Source organism: Daphnia pulicaria, chromosome 12 (assembly GCF_021234035.1).
Source record: "Daphnia pulicaria isolate SC F1-1A chromosome 12, SC_F0-13Bv2, whole genome shotgun sequence".
NCBI lineage: Eukaryota > Metazoa > Arthropoda > Branchiopoda > Diplostraca > Daphniidae > Daphnia > Daphnia pulicaria.
This window is the reverse complement of record NC_060924.1, coordinates 3,069,214-3,090,725: the sequence shown is the minus strand read 5'-3', so window position 1 is coordinate 3,090,725 and position 21,512 is coordinate 3,069,214. Positions and strand designations below refer to the sequence as shown.

The 21,512-nt window shown below is 42.9% G+C and overlaps 3 protein-coding genes and 1 long non-coding RNA gene across 9 annotated transcripts; 2 read left to right on the top strand and 2 right to left on the bottom strand.

The window, feature by feature from the left end:
• Window positions 1–1,034: 1,034 nt before the first annotated feature.
• On the bottom strand, window positions 1,035–17,604 carry LOC124316367 (calcium uniporter protein, mitochondrial-like). Of its 2 annotated transcripts, none has more exons than XM_046782274.1 (8): window positions 17,078–17,604; window positions 15,996–16,101; window positions 3,719–3,818; window positions 3,227–3,327; window positions 2,822–2,940; window positions 2,582–2,728; window positions 1,978–2,181; window positions 1,035–1,910 (listed from the first exon to the last, which is right to left on the bottom strand). In XM_046782274.1, the coding sequence occupies exons 1-8, from the start codon at window positions 17,135–17,137 to the stop codon at window positions 1,611–1,613; spliced, it is 1,137 nt and encodes a 378-aa protein (XP_046638230.1). In that variant the 5' UTR covers window positions 17,138–17,604; the 3' UTR covers window positions 1,035–1,610. The 2 variants fall into 2 exon arrangements, with proteins under 2 accessions (XP_046638230.1, XP_046638231.1); XM_046782275.1 differs by having other exon boundaries at window positions 3,719–3,806; window positions 17,078–17,600.
• Window positions 11,222–16,001, top strand: LOC124316175 (flocculation protein FLO11-like). Of its 3 annotated transcripts, none has more exons than XM_046781970.1 (2): window positions 11,222–11,527; window positions 13,534–16,001. In XM_046781970.1, the coding sequence occupies exon 2, from the start codon at window positions 13,676–13,678 to the stop codon at window positions 15,572–15,574; it is 1,899 nt and encodes a 632-aa protein (XP_046637926.1). In that variant the 5' UTR covers window positions 11,222–11,527; window positions 13,534–13,675; the 3' UTR covers window positions 15,575–16,001. The 3 variants fall into 3 exon arrangements, with proteins under 3 accessions (XP_046637926.1, XP_046637924.1, XP_046637925.1); XM_046781968.1 differs by lacking the exon at window positions 11,222–11,527 and adding an exon at window positions 11,595–13,152; XM_046781969.1 differs by lacking the exon at window positions 11,222–11,527 and adding an exon at window positions 11,596–13,122.
• A 41-nt stretch (window positions 17,605–17,645) lies between the features above and the next one.
• LOC124316567 (biogenesis of lysosome-related organelles complex 1 subunit 2-like) lies at window positions 17,646–18,510 on the top strand. Its single transcript, XM_046782580.1, has 3 exons — window positions 17,646–17,860; window positions 17,986–18,231; window positions 18,289–18,510. The coding sequence occupies exons 1-3, from the start codon at window positions 17,767–17,769 to the stop codon at window positions 18,429–18,431; spliced, it is 483 nt and encodes a 160-aa protein (XP_046638536.1). The 5' UTR covers window positions 17,646–17,766; the 3' UTR covers window positions 18,432–18,510.
• Window positions 18,511–19,307: 797 nt separating this feature from the next.
• Window positions 19,308–21,480, bottom strand: LOC124316670. Of its 3 annotated transcripts, none has more exons than XR_006911936.1 (3): window positions 20,143–21,480; window positions 19,724–20,067; window positions 19,308–19,653 (listed from the first exon to the last, which is right to left on the bottom strand). It is a non-coding gene; the product is annotated as an uncharacterized LOC124316670 (long non-coding RNA). The 3 variants fall into 3 exon arrangements; XR_006911935.1 differs by having other exon boundaries at window positions 19,308–20,067; window positions 20,143–20,308; window positions 20,369–21,480; XR_006911934.1 differs by having other exon boundaries at window positions 19,308–20,067.
• Between the last annotated feature and the right edge of the window lie 32 nt (window positions 21,481–21,512).

Below are 21,512 nucleotides of genomic sequence, written 5' to 3'. Positions count from 1 at the left end.
AGCCAACATGGCGGCTCGGCTCGACTGCACAGACCTTTCTGACATGTTTCTCATTTGAAATTCGCCCTTCAATCCCTTTGAAATGAAATTGCCGACTATAAATCAACGTGTTATATTATAACGAACATTGTTCAACTCGTTGTTGACGCCTTTCGGGATCTTTCCTGTCAAAAAACATAACAAAAAGGAAACGTCACCGTGATCGCTACTAACAAGTTTCTCTCTCTCTGAGAGCTACTTGGGGTCTCTTTGGCTGGGGGGTTGATGAGACACGCGTCTCATTGTGAGCCGCGGCGAACAGAAAAGAAAAAGAATAAAAAAAGAACCGGGACCTGAAAAGATGTCACGTTCACATCCTCGGCTAAACTATACACGACATACTCTATTTGAGTATGCATTTATGTATAATACAGCCGGGGATATAGCTGTAGTAGTCTACAAACATCTATTCTATCCGCTGGCAATGGGGAAACAACTCAAATAAACTCGACACAAAATGTACAAACCGTATACCCCGTTATTGCAAGGCAAACAAATCCCTTCTTTGCCCCATTCTTTTACTTCGTTCTTTTTTCCCACACACACGGCGACGACGTGATTACACACGAATGAAACTGTTTGTGGGGTAGACGCTGGATATTCCCTAGATCCTCTATTGTGTATCGGGAGAAAGAAAGACGAGGATGCAGATACACACACTCGTCGGTCACTGTCTTGAATAATAGGAGCCGTGAGACTGGCGACAGATGAGATTATTCCGATCCGGAATAAATAATAATAACAATAAAATCACAGGGAGAAAAGAAAAGAAAAATATGACGGGATTGATCATCATTCATGGATTGTGTATCACAGCTGAATTATAATCGTCAAAAAAAGAAAAGAAAGAAAGGAAGATGAAAGGTATAATATAGTTAGTAAGTAATAATAATAATAACAATCATTATTTCGGTATGGAAGGAGGAGGAGCAATGACAAATCGACTCTACCGAAAAAATAGCTAAACCAAAAACTAATTTTCTTGTTTTTTGTTATAAGAGAGAAATTTAGTAGAAAGAAAATAAAGAACAATGTTCAGCACAGTTCAGCACCTATAAACGCTAATGAACATGATTAACAATACTGCGTTAAGTAAAAGATTAGGGAGGGAGGGGGGTAATTTGTATCAAAAAATTGAATCTTGTTTTTCTCCAACACCGGCAAAAGATATAATATAACAATACAAACTGTATAATATAGTATAATAAGTACACACGCTCACTTGCAAACAAAAATCTCGTTAATTTTTTACCTGGCAGGAAGTTTACAGTATTGTAAATGCCTAAATAAGAAAACTAATTTAAACGTTAGTTTTTGCGGCTGTTCAATATTAAGGGGGGAGGAGAAAAAATATGTGAGTGATGTTAAGAAAATGTTAGACTAAATGAATACTTTTTTTTTGTTTGTTTTTCAACTGTTTCATTATATAAATGACAAATGGTTGTGCACTGTCATGGCGGCTGCGCTTATTTGCATCTAATCGAAGGGTAATGAACCTGTAGTTGTTTTGTTGCGTCACGAATTTTGGTTTTAATTTTTCGTTTTGTTCGTTTTTGTTCTGGTTGAAAATGTTAAGGTTGTTTGGAAGTCCGTAGAAGATTTTGTAGACGGAGTTGAGTTCGATTCCAGAGGCTCGTCGACACGAGGTCGGAAGAGGAGCCCATGGCGGCCGCCGATGGATCGAAGAGTTTGGCGCCGGCTGGCGGATGGTGAACGCGCAGGGGATCCCGCAGCCGCTTCAAATCGTTTTCAACCTGGGCGAGGCTCTCCTGGAGTCGATTGTACTCGGCCACGTTCATGCCCACCTTCTTGGCTCTCTTATGGAACTGCAGCAAGTACTCGCGGTCACGAACTTCGGGCAGAATGTATTCCTGTTGTTAATGGCATTCAAAGATGAATCGATTTTCTTTTAAATGATAACTGGGTCAAATCCTGTACCTGCTTAGTGAGGACGTAATAGGCGAAGCAAGCCATGGACGTTCCGTAGGTGACAAAGTATGTGATGGGCTCCATAATGTCCCAGCTGTATTCCCACCATGTGAGACGGGCCAGAGCTCCGAATTGGACGCCCATGAGAGCCAGTCCGACCCAAGTGAAGGTTGTCGTCCTCCGCTCGGCTCCGGCCATCACTAAATTCTTCTTCTAAAAAGAAAAGAAAAGAAAATATTTGCTTTTATTAGTCTCCGTCTGCGGGCGGACAAGACCGAAAAGTTGGAACTTTCGGTCGACCCCAAAAGACAACCAAGACAAAAAAGGCCCAGGCCATCAGCTCCTGGTCTAAATGAATGGCATGAAATCGGATTACACGCACGGGGCTCGTCGTCTGCCGCCCTAATAAAATTACCCCCCGCCGAGAGTCTCTTCCGGACAACCGGAATATAAGATAAAATAGGGCCAAAATGAATTCTTATTTCCCGAGTGAGTACTTCTTATATATCAACATCGTTTTTCTTTTTCCCGATAGACACACACAAGGGGGAGGGAGCTAGACCCCCATCACGTTGTCTAACACGAGAAAAAAGTTTGATGGGAATATTTTTACTTGTTCCAAGGGAAGAAGCTGCGATTGAAGTTGTTCCAGCTGGGCCATCAAATGTCGTTCCTTCTTCAGTTGGTGTTCGCCGACGTGCAGGGCCTCGTACAATTGCATCACTAAATTCTGCACGTCTGAAAGTCGTTCCATCTCTTCCTGCGGAATCAAAGGAGGAGGAAGACAAAAAATAATGTCGACAGCGACAGATTATTATATAAGAAATGATGATTCCCAAATAGAAGAAATTACCCTGGAAACGCGTTCGCGTTCGGGAGTCGTTACGCGATAGGAGACGTCGTTGATGACGAGATCAAAGTCCTGTTCCATCAGCGATTCAATCGTGTTGGACGCAGCGATCCTCGTTCCATCTGTTTTATTTTAAAAAATAAAAAAATAAAAAATAATTCGTGATGGGCTCAACTGAAAACGGTCACGAACGCTCGGCAATTTTTCACAGAAATGGCACAGAGCGGCGGATTAGATCTAAGAAAAGGGATCCTATTTCACGCAAAAAGGGAGTGGTGGTAGGGGGTTAGGTCCCGTTGGGACAGGTGATGGGCCCGGGTGACGGACAGAACTGCGCCGAGTTGAACGAAGTTGAACTGGAATAAAATGTAATAAAAAGGAAAAGAATAAAAAGGGAAATGCACTTACCGATGGTTTTCAAGACGACACGATCGATTCCCCGGTCTTCGGATCGTATTTGTTCCATCAGGTCGCCGACGCTATGCGTGACGGGTCGCAATGAGAAGAGACTAAGCGAAAAAAAGGAATTGGTTCGAAATAAAACCGAAATAAATCCAAAGAGTTAACAGCGTCTAGACGACACACACGGACATGGGCGGACAGAAAAAACAAAAAGGAATCAGGTCAGGCGCCGTTAGGTTACTTTTAATTTTGTACAGTGTACATACTGTACAACAAGGAAAACAGAGAATATTACAACGTACAAAAGCACTCTATTCAAATTGGCCTTTTTTCGCTGTATTCAATTGGTCTGGCATCTTATTTTTATTTTATTTGAATGGCCGCATCACGCAAGGAAAAAATAAGAAATTGCGTCACTGGAGATTATGCAAATAGTTGAAAAGCTTCTTCTTCTTCCCAATAAAATGAAATGAATAAAAAGGAATGTGTGTTGTTTACCAGAGCTCTTTTCTGGATGGCAGCGGCACGGTGAGCTGTGGCAGCCCTCGGAGGTACTCGACGCTGACTCCCATCTCTTTCGGCCCATCTGTGCAAATGTCAAATGTGAAAAGAAAAAGGGAAAGAATCAAATTTCAAGTCTAAAACATTCCGTTAGGTGCAATCGAGTTGAAAGAGAAGAAAGAGACCGAGTCACCTCGGCGGGAAAAGAAATCAATATTTAAACAAGACAAGAAACCCCTCCACCCAATTCGACTTTTAGACATGTATTGGCAGTGGCCAAAATTGTGTGTGTGTGTTGTGTGTTGGGGGTAGGGCCGACGATCAATACCCGGCGGTTGTTTTTCCTTTTTTTTCTTTTCTCTTATGACCACCAACCACGGCAAACCAACGTGTTAGTCCTAATTACTATTAGCCTTTTATTTTTCTTCCTTCTTCTTCTTCCCCCGCGTTTATTGATCCGTTCGATTGCAGACCCGCCAAAAAAAAAGTTATCCCGCTGGTATCGTTCAAAAACGTTTAAAAAAACATAATGGACTATGTGACACACACACAAGAGTGTGTCTGTTGAAACACCCAGCCATTAACGGTCATTAGGCGATTGCGTCATAGAAAAAAAGAGAAAAATTAAGCGGGATCCATCTGTCCGTATAAGAAGTGGGGGGAGGAGTTGCCGGATATGTATTACAATCTAACCCCCCCAGTCCAGCCCAGCCAGCAGCTCTTTGGAAGGGGGGCTAAATAGCAACCCACAAAACTTTGATGGATTTTCACTGGTGTATGTAGTGTGTGGCTCTTGATCGTGACTCCCGCAGGAATAGTTGAATACACACGCACGAGTTTTAGACTCGTGCGAAAAAGAATATCTAATAAATAAATAAATTAAAGAAAAAACTACACCAAAATGATGGTAGACCATCATCAAACAGTCCGCCTTGGCTGCTGGTCACGACTCGTCATATCAAAACCAAAACTAACGCAAGTTAAACACACACACACACGGGTAATGGCGGGCGGGATACATACATACACACACTGTGTGTGTATGGGCTTCCGGCCGGATCGATGGCTGGACTTTGCCCCCCACCTAAAACTTGTCTCTCACTATGGAAGAAGAAGGTCGGAGCTCTCAGCTGTTGGTTATAGTAGTTGCAACTATAACCCCCTCTTCCGCCATCCATCCCAGCACCGGCCAGCCGGCCCAGAGAGAGAGAGAGAGAGAGTCTATGACTCAAAACTTGTTAGCATTTGAATGGTCCAGGAAAAAAGAAAGTAACTTTGGAATGAGTAGTCTGATATCTTTCCCTGTGCTGCAGTTGGTGGCGGTGCTTAAGTTATTTTCAAGTTGAGATATACCTTTGGTAGGTATTTGTTGATTATCCCAAAAAGGTTAAAGACATTCATTTGGGGGTAGGTGGTGAGAGAGAGAGAGAGAGAGAAAAGAAAGTTTCACGCCGATTTGAATAAATTTGAGATATACACCGCAAATGATTTAGACCGTAAAAATGTTCAATCAAATCACCGCCGATTATTTATTAGTCGATGACTAAAAAAACCCAAAAATTCGTGAGTCTCTTACGGCACCGAAGAGAATCAAAAACCAGTTCCTGGCTGGGGGGGGAGAGGATTAATCGGCACATGCAAATTTGACTGATAAACCGCAACTAATCAAAAAAATTGCGGGGAAAATAAAATAAAAACACAGTGGCGCGGGATTGACCATCCAATTTGATTCAAAGAAAAAATTAGCTTCACGTTCCATTCAACCCGACCGAAAAAAAAAGACAATAAACTTATGGTCAACTTTTGATCTCTTCCTTTTTAAGAAGATTTTCGTGAAAATTCTACACACGCAAAGCTAAGATGAAATCAAATAAAGAAATATATATATGCCCCCGTTGGCTAAGGAAAACTTTCTCCTGGACTCGTAGCTCCGAGTCGTTGTCCGTTCGTGAAAGAAGTTTTGTCGGGAGAGAGAAAGAAAAGAGATGAACGGACCGTGAGCTGGCTGGGGGGAAAAGGGAAGGGTTCCTCTTCTAAAATAAAACGCGGAAGGAAAAGAAAGAAAGGTACAATGCCCGTCGACCTCATTCTATACAAACCCAAAATTCTTTTCCCTTTTTTTTCTTCTTCTTCTTCTTTCAAGTCGAGTTGTTATTTTTCCCGATAGTTGTTGTTGCGGCTAGTACGACACATTGTTACGACACACACACAAAAGTTGGTTTTTTTTTGCGCAAGATATTATGCAGGAATTCTTTTTGTGACAAGAAGCCGAACAAAAAGATTTATTATCAAATGTGTTCCACCGATTTGTTATAGAGAGGAGTGCCCAGGAGAGAAATATCCAGGACGGAGAGATTTGATTGCATAATGGCCGTGAAAGAACAAGTCGATATAATAATAATACCACCACCCGCTAGAGCGAATCTAGGTTGCATTTCTGACTCGACTCTTTTTCTATCCAACGATTTATATTTTGCAATGAAATCAAAAATATCATAAAAGTTCCAATTCAATTCTTTTAACTCTTTTTCAGACTCGTTTCGTGAATGGTCTTCTTTTTCTACTAGGGGAGAAACCCCAAAATGGACAAAAGGGGGTAGTCAATCTGGTCCCGACAATCTCACGAGTTAACAACAACATGTTCAGAATTAGAGATTGCACAGTTTTCTCTCCACTGGAGAATTTCCAGGCTAGAAATACAAGAAAACAAGAGTTAGAGTTGATGATGGATTACCTTCCTCCCCGTGTTATCGAGAGAGAGATTGGCTTTCGTTAATCATCTTTTTTTTAATCAAATAAAAAATTTAATCACGGGTCGCTTTCTCATTTGAACTGAATTGGTACAAGTCGAATTTCTTGTTATTTTCGTTGTGTGATTTGGCGATGACTTTTGGAATTTTTTGGGACATTCCACACGTCGTTTTGTTTAGGTGGATCCCATTGAAGGAAAAATTCTTTGATGGAATATTTTACGAGTGGCGTCGGGTGTCGCTATGGTGACGGTAAAGGTTCCATCAATGTCGAGTACCCCCCTTAAGGCGATTTTTTTTCTTCTCAACACGTTTGGAAGAAGTTGATGACGTCCATTGAAAATTACATTGGCCGGGATCGCGCGCACCCACCAAAAAAACGGTTGAGACGCCGAGCAGCTCATTTTTGATGGATGCCAGCCTATTTTGTCGTCAAATTAAATGTTATGCCCTTATAATTCTCTCTCCACACACACACACACACACAAAATGGCCGTCAAGTCGCCCCCAAGAGAGCGTGATGGGAATTTTCCCATTGAAAAAGAAAAGAAAAACACCAAGAAAATGATGAATAACCAAGTCGGCGGCGGCAGAATATAAAAATTACCAATTCAACAGACCCACAGAAAAATGCTCCCCAAAGACACGGAGAAAAAATAGGAACACTTAAATTATGCCTGGATAAATATATACCTAGTCACGGACCTCCAGGTTCTCTCTCTGTTACAAATATTCCGGGAAAAAATAAAATAAAAATAATAAAACAAGGAATGAAAACATCACGTAGTAATGTACTTTTACAGGAAGGTGGGGGGAGTGTATGTGTGTATACTTTATTAATGTGGGCCTCGACAGTACTGTACACACACAGATGCATTGGGCGGCCCCAAAGTGCCTGTGTGTGTGTAACGGGACGCCCGGGACAACAACAAAAAACCGCAGCCCGCGGGAAACCAGGTCGATTTTGATGCGCAACTGATGATGATAATCATTGTCTTTTTTTTTATTTCTTTTATTTTCAATCTGAAATTCCGAATTTTTTTTTCAAAACGGGCAAGTCGTAAACTAATCAGAAAATGTCCGTTCGATCGATTGGCAAACGGAAAATAAAAAATAAAAAACCAAAAACAAAATTCCGATTGCGAATTAATGAACCGGATTTCGGCATTTTGGTGTTTCGGCGGCTGAATAAATAATCTGTTTTTTATTTTTTCGGAGAAAATAATAATAATGGGAGAGCACGGTATATTTCGGTGGGCTGGCCGGCTGACAACTTGCGGTGACTCATAGGGGGAAAAAAAAAGATACGGTGTCGAAAACGTGTTCCAGAATAATATATCTGTCGCCCCTTGTTTTTATTCACTGCACGTTAACAGATTTCCATTGGAATTTTTGTGAAGAAATATTAAAAATTGGATCATTTTTCTTTTCTTATCTTGATTTTAAAAAATGATGTTGCGGCGGTGATTTCTTTTAAAGAAATTCAACATTTTTAAACGACGCCATTGAAAACGGCAAAAATAAAATAAATGGCAGAGAATTACCAGGTACGAATACGAAATAAAAGTATAACGGAATGAGGCCGGTGGCACGCGTGTTTTGCGGGCACAAGAGCAGATGGTCTGCCCCGGTACCGTCCATCGCCCGTCTCTCAGATGCAACAAAACAACAACCGAATGTCTACCCTCATTACAACGCACCCCATTTTTACACGAACCGAAAAAGAACAGCAGCAGTCTGTCGATTCTTCTATTTCTTTTTCAAGTAGATTTTTTTTCCAGAACAAAAACCCAACGGACGAAAAGCTCGTCCAGTCGATCAACACATCCCACCGCGATCGTTCGCCTCCATTTTGGGCTTCTTCTTCTGAAAACGCCAAATCCAATTTGCCTGGACTCCGCCAGTGATTCTGTTTTGGTTGCTGTTCAATTTCAATTCGGGAGTATCTTTTCTATTTGGCTTATCAATTTGACGATCGATTCGCGGGAACGGAAACGGTAAGCGAAAATTCACGTCGCCTTTTTTTTATTAGTGTATAGTGTGGCGTCGACGGCAATTTTCCGCACATCCGCCAGTCGTTCCAATTAATCGGCAATGCATCGATTCCATCCAATGAGCCATTCACGCGCATCCGCTCGTCAACTGTCCAGGATTTCTAACTCGAATTTTCAATTTCCCCTTTTGATTTCGAAATCATTTGCGGGAAATCGAACGAAAATTTCTCTCCTCCCCTGGGCGGAAATAAAGAAAATAAAAAAACAAGAAACGAAAATAAAAAATAAAACACCCGGGTCTCAACAAAAAAACAGTTCCAGTGAAACGGTTTTTTCCCAGTGAATCTTTTCACCTGCGCTAATTGGCAATCGAGAGCTCGTTAAAATTTTTTAATCAACAGCCCGAAAAGTGCAACACGAGAAAGTGAATTAGAGAAACGGAAAGTTTTTTGGCTGGACGGTGGGAGAAATATATAAAAATTCGACTCTCTCCGTCGATGGGCCTTAAGGGTCCAGCAGACAAAACAAAATAAAATAAAATAAAATAAAATCTTGGAGAAAGAAAGCTTTTTAGACACTTTCGATTGCGCTGGATGATCGCCCAGCGAGTCTTAGTACTAATAAAGAAAAAAAGAAGAAGAATGTCGGTGGTGTAATCATCAAATGGCCCGCGGAAGAACCAAATTTTTACTGGACCGGTTCGGACGACTCGTATTGGCCACTTCATCTTTCATTTCTCCTAGAAAGTTTATATGGACGCCCATCAAAGAAAAAAAAAATAGTTATCCTCAATTTGAGACCAGGCTCTGTCTACTCTATATAACACAATTTTAGTGTAGCCACTTTGGTTTTTATATGGTCGAAAAAAAAATGAAATTCCTTTGACAAACAAAACGATCCAGGGATAAAAAATAAAATAATAATTTCCAAGGTTTTTTTCTTTTTCTTTTCATCTTTCCCTTTTTTTCTTCTTCTTCCTACATTTCTGGTGAGCGTGAAAAACCCATTTCCCCAGTCCCAGTCATCAGTTTAGGGGAAGAAAAAGTCTAAGCGGGTCAAACTCTCACCTGCGGGCAACCCCAAAACGTTTTGACCTACCTGCTTCTCCTATATTCCATCTCCTCCTATGGTAAATCAAATACCCTTTAATCACAATCATCTCTTTCTCTTTTCTTTTTTTTTCCGTGTTGCGTAGAGACAACTCACGAACGGAATGTGTTTTATCTCCCAGAAGAAGAAGCATGTTTTTAGGCCCCTTTTGGACTCTATGCCGTTGGGGTCGCTCGATCGATGAGAGAAAGTTTTTTTGATATTTTTCCACCCGGAGAAAAGAAAAGAGAAGGGAACCCGAAAAAATTTTAAAAAATAAAGATTAAAGAGAAGTGGACATTAACATGTAAGAAACACACACAGGTGGAAAATAAAAGAACGGAGGAGAGATGGCTATAGCAACCCAGCATCACGCGAGATGCATCTGCTGCTTTGACCTCAATACAAACCCCGAAAATTCACAGCGCCAATGTCGCCAAAAAAAAGTTGTTTCGTTCGGGAGAGAGAAAACAAATCGAGGAGAGAAAAGATTTGGGCGCGTGCGCTCACGAAGAGCCTATAAAGTCCCCCCCCACTCCCGATCGGCCACCATTACACGCACCGTGAAAGGAAAAGAAAAAAAAAAGGGCCCGTGATGGATGAAGACTCTGATGATGGAGATCTACACCGACCCCTCAGTGTGGCTTTTTGGAGAAAGTTCACATGGCGTCGGGGTATTTCGGTTGGTTCTTATACAACCGGGCAGCATATATGTATGTGTAGATGCGTTAGTACCGAAACTCTGGCCGGGACTGGCGCAGCTATTAACCCACTAAAAGGGTAGAGAAAGACTTGGTAGATATACCCGGTGAGGCTGCTGACCTGAAGAGAACCTGTTGGGAGTCACCATCTGCAGCACGCACGCTATAGACCTCGGCTCTCTACTACCACTTAGTATACTTGTACTCAACTGTTGTGCTATCTTTCTCCGGGTGAAAGAAAGTTCCTTTTCACCGAGTAGTGAGCCAGCAGGTGAAAATCTGTCTAAACGATTGAGGCTAATTTTATTGGGCGTTTTTTTTTTTTGGAAGGGGAAAGAGGTGAAAAGAAATCGCATCCAAAAAAATTCAAATTTCCCGCCAGAAACAAAAATTCAAATATTTCACTGGCAATTTTTCGCATCGATATCCAAAAAAAGAAATAAAATTTCTAAAAAAGAAAAAATAAGAATTCGGATAAAATTCCAGAACAAGTGGTCGTGATTCGTGACCGCCATGTCACGAACAGAATGTTTTTTTTTTTAAATCTTTTCTAGTCAGGTTAAAAGATTCCGGAGAGTCATTGCGGCGGGGAGAGAGAGAAACCATCATGATGTTTTTCTCTCCATCTCTTTTCATCCCGGGGGTCATTTTTCTATCATATTCAAAGAGAAAAGATACGAGGAGAAAGTATATCTACCTGGGCTTTTTTTAAATTCTGAAACCCGCCAAATCTGAAATGAAAAAAAAAACTCGCCCGCCGGCTCTATTCCGCTACGTCTAATCACACGAAATACACACACAAGTGAGTTCTATAGTAGTAGCTACACACAAAAGAAAAAGGAGTCCCCTGCCACTCCTCCCCTTACCTCCATTCAGGTCTCCGCCCTTTTACGCTCCATCGGTACACACACACACACGTACACACACACACACACACACAGAGAGCCAAATAGTAGGTGGCCTCAAATATAGGCTCCTCTTTTCACCTGACGAACCTCCAGTCGCTTCGACACCTGCGAGTCTTCAACAACTCGACTGCTATCCCCCCACTAACCAATTCGACCAACATTTTTTAGATTTTTACCTTGATTGTTTTTTTCCACCCATTTTACTTTGACGTTGGGGTTTGACCTGATTTGTGGGGGGAAGCGAAACAAAAAATTTTTTGGTCAAAAGTTTTTCCTTGCGGTTTTTTATTTTGTTGCCGGAAGGACGCCATTGATTCTGGATTTTATCGATCCTCCTTCGTTTGGAAGAACTTCATGAATTCGGGTAAGTCACACAACGTACGTCATAAATTTGATCCCACCTCCTCCCCACATACCACGTGGGATTATTACAAAAATCCTGACGCAATTTTTTACCATAGAAAGACAATGCGTATGCAATAGCCCTATCCACCATTTTTTTTTGTCTGTGTGTCCTCCTTTGTCTGTCACGCGGGTGATTTTTTTTTGTCATGTCTATTCCCAATCACGAGATGATTTTTTCGTCACATCACAAATGTCGCAGCCGACATGTTGGATGGGCCTCAGAAAGAAACGGCCCAGTTCTGAGTTTGGCTCTGCCGACGAAGTGGAAACGTTTCGTCTTCCAACTTTTCTTTTATGTTTTTTCCCACAAGAAAAAGTGATTCCCAGATTTTTATTTTTATTTATTAAAAAACAAAAGCACATTGTTTTCCCTCAGAAAAAAGTGATCGGATTACTCAGAGACCCAACCGGATTGTCTGTAAAGAAAAGGAAAATTCGTTACACAATTGCTGATCTTGTTACACACGCACGCAGGAGAAAGAAAGACGATCTCTAGAAATTATTCAACTGAGAATAAAAAGGGGTACGAAAAACAAACATGTCGTCGGTTGCTGCTGTCGGCACGGATTTACCTCCGTCGTATCAGGAAGCCACGACTGGCCATCAAGTGCGTTCGGCCAGTTGCATCGTGACTGCCTGCCCGTGCACAAGTCGCTCGTTTTGTACTACTGGTGGAAAAATAGGAGAAGAAGTCAACGACAGAATGGATCATCGCAGGCCTGGCAAAAGTGTCACATCCAATCGGCCGCTGGGCCCTTTCGGGCGAACGGGTCGACGACGGCCCGTCCGACCCAGTCAACCTGATTTAAATCACGGGCTTGTAGATCCGTCCCGACAACGAAAACGGGTCGTTTGCCGACACGGTTGCGGTTGTTTCGATCTTTTGCTCAGTTTTTTCGGACCTTAAACAAACACATTTTTTTTTCATCCGGCGGAATTTTTTTTTTCATCCGCCGGAATAATTTTTTTTTTCGTATTTTTTTCCCCATTTAAGAGAACGAAATTTTTGGTTGTCATCGCTATTATTTTATGATTCCCACCCCGCCTAACGGGTTAAAATTACAGACACACACGCGCCTTCAGTGCTTGTTCGTGTCGTCGCCGGAAGGCCGGAAGTCCTTCTTTTTCTCTCCTTCTATTTTGGTTTAAAAAATCTGAACATTTCCCACACAAGCGACAGAAACATTTGGGTCACCGCTATTATACGTACAACAAGAAAAAGAAAAATAAGACAGGGGCGGGTGGGCACATCGTGTGAATGGCAATTGGATGGAACGCGAGATGGCCCGGATTAGATAGAATAAGAAGAAAGTCGACAACAAATACCAACGGACCAGTTTTGTTTTGTGTTCTTTTGTTTTCTTTTGATCTGTGCAAAAAAATTGACGACAACGATAACAACAAGAAGAACGCAGGTTGTTGCCCTACGCTCCGGCATTGAACACTTAATCCAGCGGAAATGGGACGTCTACGACGTGGTCATAGTTTGGAAGTCATCTTTGAAGAGGAGACGGCCGAATTCCAGCCATCCATCGCCCGTCTAGAAGAAGAGGAGTACGCAATAACCAAATCTTTCCGGTGGTTGTACGTTGAGTCTGTGACACTGTTACATATCCATCCCATTTTCTTTCATCTTTTTTTCTTTTTTCCATTCCACACGCATCCGCACCGGAAGAAAATGGGGACACACACAAAAGTAGTTTTTTTTCCATCCACTCCCGTCACAAAAAGAACAAAAAAAGCGCACTCCCATTTCTTGTACATCTTACACCCAAAAATTCCCGCGGGATTATTTTTTTTTTTCTTTATCCGGTTGTTGTGCCTGTTGTTGTTGTTGGCCCGGATTAATTGATTGGCTTCCTCTACCCTCCTTTTTATTGTAGCCGGAGTAAAGAAAAAATAGTTGACTTCATTGGCTAATGGATATCTTTCTTTGTTGTCTGCTGGATGGAATTTTATTTTTAGATTGACGGATGAGTGGAAGAATTACCGTCGACTGAGCCGACGTCAAATTCTCTTCCAGCAACAACAAGAATCCGGCCCGGGATCATCTTCTTCTTCTTCCGTCCAGGTGACCCTCTGCTCGCAGTGTTGCCACCCGACGGAAATGGACAGCGGGTCTACGATGGATCAGACGACGACAACTACCACCACGGTCAGCCACATTCCGGCTCGCCGCCGGAATTCGACTTATTTAGCGCTGGCCTGCGCCAACGCCGTCAGCCAGGGCGCCATGACCCGCAGCCTCCGCCAAATGTTCGAGACGCAGCCCGTCAGGGAGACTCAGCCGCTGCTCAGCCGGGCCGAAATCAAACAGCAAATCCAGGCCGCCAGACTCAGACGCAACAGCATTGCCGTTCTCTATCCATCTGGCGCTTCCGGCAGTCCCGAACAACAACCCGACGACATCGTCACGGCTATCCCAGCTGTTGTCGTCGATGCCGTCCCAATTAAACAACAACCACCTCCGACGCCGGCCAAGCCAACAACAACAACAACAGCCGTTAGCTCCCCACCATCTACTCCGCTCCAATTCAAATTGCCGGCCAGTCCGGTAACTGACAATGCACCTGTGGATATGTCGAGTCCACTTTGCATCCGCTGCGACAAGTGCTCATCGATTTTGACCAGCCCACCAGTGGCCGTCTCTTTGGTCATCAATTCCGGCAAAAGCTTTTCGTCGGCCGTCACTCAGCCGCCCACGTCGATCCATCAGGAAATCATGGCCAAGGAGGAGAAGGAAGTGGCCGAGGAGAGGACTCCGTCGCCCAGCAAAATCATTCCGACCAACCGGGAAGTGCTGGAGGAAGAATTGCCCAAGCCGGACACGGTCAAAAACGCCCGTTGCCTATTCGAGTCGAGTTTTATGGAGGCCAGCAGCAGCAGCGGCAATTTCAGCACGTTGCAGCACGTCAAATCGAATCCATCCAGCAAGATTTTACGATCCGAGTCGAGCATGACGCTGGATCGGGCCGGCACACGCAGCTCTTCGGTGACCAGCCGGCCGTCGCCATTCCGCTGGCCGTCACGGCAGGAGCACGCTCGTAATCGTTCACCGTCGCCATCACCATCACCGTCGCCCATTCCGGCGCTGGTCATTCCGGCCGCCACCAAGTCCCACCACCACAAAATCACATCGTCGACGCTTCCGTCGTATTACCGGAGTTCTCCGTCTCTGACGCAATACCGATCGTCGCGCCACTCGCTCCACTCGACGGATGTCGAGAGTTACGTCTCGGAAGGCGGAAGCGATTGCTGGAGCAGCAGCGATTTGGAGAGCGAGGCCAGCTATTCGTCAGTGTCGGGCGGCGGTGGAGGCGGACGGGACGATTTGTCGGACAGTCTGGACGGGATGCGCTACATCTCGCCGGATGTGATGGAAAAGATCCGCTCGTACGGCATGACTCTCACCTTCGTCAACGGCAAAATGGTTGACGAAGACGATGACGATCAAGAGGAGCCGGAAGTCATGGCCAAAGAGGCCGCCACCCGCAAAGTCGTCCAATCGATCCGCTCTGCCGGCCAGAGCCAACCGATCACGGCCACATCCACTCCAGCGCCAGTCGCCCCCACAAAATCCGCCATCAAACAGCAGACGAAAGAGAAACTACTCAAATCCGCCAGCCCTCCGCCCCGGATTGTCGCCTGCCTTCCCAAACAGGAAACGGTCGAAAAAGCCAACAACAACAGCAACAACAACAACCAACACCAACTGCAATTCACTCAAAAGATCCGTCACAGTTCCGGTGAGTCGTCGGCCAGTTCGGGCGTGAGTTCCGGCACCAATGCCGGAAGTGACAGCAGCAGCAGCAGCAGCGAGCACAACTCTCCGTTCGCCAGTTTGAAACGCACCAAATCGGCCGGAGCGGATCACACGGTGGAGAGGAGCCCGTCGCCTGGGCCGCGCCAATCGGGAACTCGCAAAGCCGTCGGCTCCTCCCCTTTCGGATGTTATTCCGTCGTCTACAGCTTCAACGCTTCCGCACGCAGCCCCATGTACGTCTAAACTAAAAAAACCAACCAACTTTCTTTTTTCTTTTCTTTTTTTTTCTTCCGGAAGAAAAAAAAAAATTCGTTTCATCCTTTTTACTCGATCCGTAAACAACAACAAAAAAAGTCATCCGTATTTTTCTTCGATTTTATCCAACTCCGCACGCGCTCACGAAAAAAGAAACCCCAATGTTTAAAATTATTATAATAAATAAGATATAACATCATTTTTATATTTAGAACATTATATATCCGCCCCCAACAAAATGTAGCTCTCTCTTCCGCTCGCCGCTGGATGAAAAAAAAAAAATAATAATCGAAGAAAAACGGCGCACGCAAATAACAAATCAATTCCGCCGCCTATCCCCTATCCATTCCTTCCACTCATTTGACACTTTGATGAAAAGAAATGAAAATACAATTAACGGATGACTCACTTTTAATTGAATTCTTGTCGGTTATTGTGCCAGCTGCTGGTCCTGCAGGATGAGAGGAGGAAGAACAAGGGCGGACGCTGGTCCATCCATTGGGTCGGAAGACGGACTAGACAGAAAAGAATACAAAACAAAAGATAAAGAATGTATGAAATGCGAGATAGATATACAAGGAGATTACTATCTAAAGAATGGTGGGGGAGATAAAATAAAAAACATTGGCTGGATTCTGTCCACCATCCATTATCGATTTGCTGGCCCTTCGTACATCTTGAATTTCCCGCTTCTCTTGTGTGTGTCAGCGTGAAAAAAAGATGTAACCTCCCGTAAAAAAAAAAGTTTTCTTTTCCTCTTTTCTCCCTTGGCCGGCGTCAGATGGTTCATTAACACCATTATTTACAGGAGAAGGGGGAAGACCGCGCCCCACTACGGGATTCACGGCAGATGGACCGTGAGGGATCGATGTAAACCCGCATGCCAAGAATTGATAAGATCAAGCGAAGATTACAAAAAGGACACACACACTAGATGTGTGTATTGTGTTTCTCTACTTTGAGTTTCTCTAGATCCCAATTATTTGAATACACGTCAGAGCCACTTCCGCACGCTCTAGGCGGATACACACCTTATCACAAGGGCATGGAAAAAATGAAATTTCGGGAGACGTTAAACATCTTACGGCCACACCCGGGGCAATACCCACAGATAAGACCCGTCTAGAATCCCATTTTTATTCTGGAAGAAAGAAATTTGAATACATTTGCCAGTTAATGAAAGCGGAATAGGACTAAAAAGATCTTCCGTTTCTTGGCATCTCTCCAGAAAATGGAAAACTATTCATAGCCCAAGAGAGAGAGAGATCCCGGCCGTCTAACAAACAAATTTCCATGTCATCACACATATAGTTAGCAGCACAACTCAGAGCTTCTACTACATAGTCGGCGTGAGTAAACCTGGGAGAGTGCACAGCAGCTTCAACAAAGATGGAGGCTGTTCTTTTATTCCACAGGCACAACAACACACTGAAGCTCCTTCATCTTATTGTAGAACCGTGAAAATAAAGAATAGAAAGTGTTTGGGTATACCTGCGACCAGTCGATTGGATGGCTGAATTTCAGCGTAACGCGAGCCCGGTTGGCTATCATGTTTCACACACACACACACACACACGAGAGAGAGATGGCTGAACTTGAAATGATAATATAAAATGTCACGGTGTGTGTGTGTGTGTGTGTGAATAATAAATGGAATACAACACGAGATTTTTTTCCGATTGTGTAGGGGGAGAACGAACGAATGTTGTAAACTGAAACCCCCAACAACTTTCCACACACCCAACGGTCTCACGTGCAGACCGTCGTCTGAATAGCCAACGGGTGAGAATGTTGAGAGTCGAGTGAATCACCACTCACGAATTGAACAAAGTTCACTGTGCGCCTGAGCAGCACCTTTTTACCCCACAGCGCAAACTCACGAGAGATCAACTTGTATTATTTTCATTCACTAGATTGGTCTTGAAGTAGGTCCAATGCTCTCATCTCTCTGGAGAGGCTGCGAAACAAGTTGGAACACGAGCTAGACACAATACTATCAAGAATTCTGCTCCACGTTCACTTTCCATCAGCTGCACAGCTGATTGCCTGATTGGGGCAGACGTCAACACATCCGCTTGCCGGTCGAAGCGTTAGATGGCGTCTGATCGATACGTCATTTGATGCATTTGTCAACAAATTGAATAGGTTCAACAGCAAATATTTTGTTTTCATATTGTATAATGGCTAGCAGCTCAGAGCCGGGACCTGCTGATACAAGTCAACCTGAAAACGATCAAGCTAAATCACCCAGTGTCGAATGCTCGCCAAAAAAAGGTTAGTGTGATTCAGGATGCAGCTATTCGCTTGGCAAACAGCCATTGGCATGTAGGCCATAATGGAAGCTCAGTGCTACGTGCATTATCGTTGATGGTGTCCTTAATTACGATATGTTTTGGCAGGTCTCACTACTTTATCTACCAGCACCAGTAGCTATGAGCCTCTGGAGACTCATGATCCCACGCTGAACAGACTGGCGGTCACAATGTTCCAAAAGGTCCACGAGTACCTCCAAGCAGAGCTAACCAGTTCAGAGAGTGAATACCAGCTTCTTGAACAGATGAACAAAGTCACCGCAGCCAAATACAAAGATCTAACCCAGGTGGCTGCCAACGTTGGAAAGGGAATCATTGAGCTCAATGCAAAATGTAAGCAAATATTTATTTACTGACAGTGTTTACATACTTGATTTTGTTTAATTACAGTCAAAAGTCTTGAAGTATACCTGGAACAAATTGATCAGATTGAGGACAACATTTCAAAGCTCGAACACGCTGCTTACAAACTTGATGCCTACACAGTCAGATTGGAAAACAAGTTCAAAGCATTGACAGCTGAAAAGCGGTAGCAATGTACATTTTAAATTATCTGTTTGATGCCACTAATACAAAAAAATGATTGAATAATACATTGTATATCTGTCTAAATACCTATTGTCCTTTTTGTGCAACAGCGCAGGTAATCAGCCGTTTCAATTTATTCCCTTGTTTGGAGTTATCAGCAGTATTATTTATTGACCCTTTTGCTACATAAATTTCACTAATCTTTTTTGACAGCAAACGTTTAGTCCCCTACGGAAAAAGCGTGTCCCCAAAACCGGTTGACGCCCTTTATTATTTTGCTGGTTAACCAGATGGGAAAAGTACGATTCAAAACCCTTTGGGCGATGGCTGCCCTCAAATATCTACTTTGCGAAATGACCAGGCACATATACGTACATTCAAACTTGAAATGAGGAAGTAACTTGTTAAAACATCCAATTGGGCCCTTTTTTAATACAAACTTTAACGAGACCATAAGGAACTTGAGTGCCGATATAAAAGTCCGGGGCTTTTTTATTGAAATTGGTTCAGTCATCTGCGAGAAACGGCCTCTAAACGACTTCTCCCAGCTGCGTGATTCACGCTCAGGTATATCTTCTCAGTGAATATGCAAATATGTAGCCCACTAATAAAAAGTTCTTTATTGAAACCCTTTTGACGCTGCTGAGAAAAAAACCGACGGTCGTACATTTCAATCAGCCCTACACAAACGAATAGTCCAGGACTGCAGCAAAGTATTTAAAACAATATCCCAATAAATATTTCTCTGACAATGCATTGATTCTAGGTCGATGATGCCGATCGAGCAGTTTTTTGTATGCTGAAGCCTTCAAATAAGTGGGTCTGATTGGCGCACAATGGACGTGATATCTAATCGTCTCTAACGGAGAAAATGTTGACTATTCAATTTTTTTACAATTTTTTTTTTCACTTGATTGAGCGTGATAAAAAGAAACGTGATGGCCACTGCCACTCGACGGGAACCCTCCTTTTGTTGAATCCATTCCCGACATGGACTGTTGAATTTAAACTTGACGTTATGCTATACGTACACGCCGGCTGAAATTCACGGAAAAAATATACCAGCCGCCATTACATAAGTTTCACGAAACGTATAAAGTCACATTTTATCGATTTTCTAAACTTTTTTATTCTCCCCCCCCCACTCTAGTACTTCTCGTCTAACAGACGGTGATGTTCTTTGTGGTAAAACTCGTAAAGAGACAGTGGGAGTCGCCGGGTACATTTCTACAAAGTCATAAAAGTATATAGTTAACGTTTAAATGATTATTATTAATTCAGACAAAAAAATAATTACTTTATTCCAACTTTCCGCTTCAGATGATTATTATTACCTGGAAAGTAGCTCAACTAGTGGCGTCATCATTTTCAAAAGTAAAAAAAAAAACTTAATGCATTTAGCTTAAATGATTTTAGTTGGTTGGCTATACTTATGAATGACGCCCAGGGCTAGGCCAGAGCGTTTCACAAGCAATCCACGCACTTAAAATAAACCATAAATCTGGAAAGTTCATGCGAGCTAGTAGATCTTTCATCTGTTATTGATTTAACATGTAGACTGGCAAAATCATTGCGGAGGAGGTTCTTTTTTATGGAAACGCGTTTCTGTGGAAACTGTTGGAAAGGGCGCGGTTATTTCCCCTGGAATTGACGGTAAATCAAATCAATTTTTTTGTTCCTGCATAATTAATTATTTCAAATGTAATAAAAAATTACCTCGGCGGTGGATGATGAAATCGCTAAACTTGGCGGCGTTTGCAGATCTGCAGCTTTGTGCACTGAGCACGTTCGTCCATAAATTCATTAGGTGATGAATTATTTTGGCTGAAGGTCGGGTTCAGTCCTTTGAACTGCAAACTTGGTGATCCTTTTGATCCTGAAACTGATCAAGGCCCCTCAGGTGCATATTTGCAATTCAAATTCTAAAATAATTGAAACCAACCTGGTATATGTGGAAGGTCACAGAAGCCCAATTCCGCACTGCGATGATCAGAAGCGAATCAATCGGATCGCGAGGTAGATGGATCCTGTACAATGAGGAGGAGGTGGACGTTTTTTGGGTGGGTCCAGCGCGTATTATGATCAGCCAACTGTACATGTATTTTCTGACGTCAACGACGATATGAGAATCGTTGGTCAAGAGACTCTAGGTGTGTGTATCGCCATCCGGATGATATTCCAGCCGAGTTATTACATCCAGTTTTGGGTTTCTCCCAGTGCAGATATTAACTGACCTGTTCGCGTTCCCCGCGCGGTTGGTTGCCAGAAGCCATCGACCGTTGCAATTGCTCATTCTATATGGATTAGCCGCTTCTATTTTCACGTCGGACATTATTATTAATGACGCCCTTTACTTTTGCGCAGCTGTAATCTTATCGTTTCATTATTACGACTTTCCTAATCATAAATGATCTACACAACTTGATAGGATCAACATTATTTGCTGCTGGAATTTCTCTGGCGAATAAAAACAGTCTGTGAAGTCATAATCTAATTGCAATTAAATTACGATTACTTTTTCTAGAACACAAGACTGTCACAAGAGTTGACTCGAAAATAATTCTTTTGAAATCGTCGAATAGATTTTAAAAGTTTCTAACGAGAAAATACAAACAAGTCTAGAGCATTTTGATGATCTTTGACCGCTAGACTGTGAAATCAACTTCTAGCGCCATTCGATTCGAAATGTCGCCTCTGTATAATAATCAAGCCTCGACCAACTTTGGTAAAGTTGTTAAAAACAAAACAAAAATAAAGTTTTTCTGATGATGTAAACAAGACTCTGTGAACATTCTAGAAAATGCATTTGAAGAAGAAGAAGAAACAGGAAACCGGAGCCCAGCCCAGCAAGTTTGTGATTAAAGAGTTTCGGAATGGTGGGAGACAAGGAGAGGACTAAAGTAAATACGAAAAGGAAGAAGAAGAAGAAGAGAGTGAGAGAGTGAGCATCGTGCGTCTGCAAATAAACTCGAGTTGAACGCGGCGTTTGGGGCTTGTTGACACGACTGAAAGGGCAAGGTTTTTTTCTTAACAGCGCCCGGGATAAATATATTTTTAAAAACAACCAAAAAGAGTCTAGCTGCACT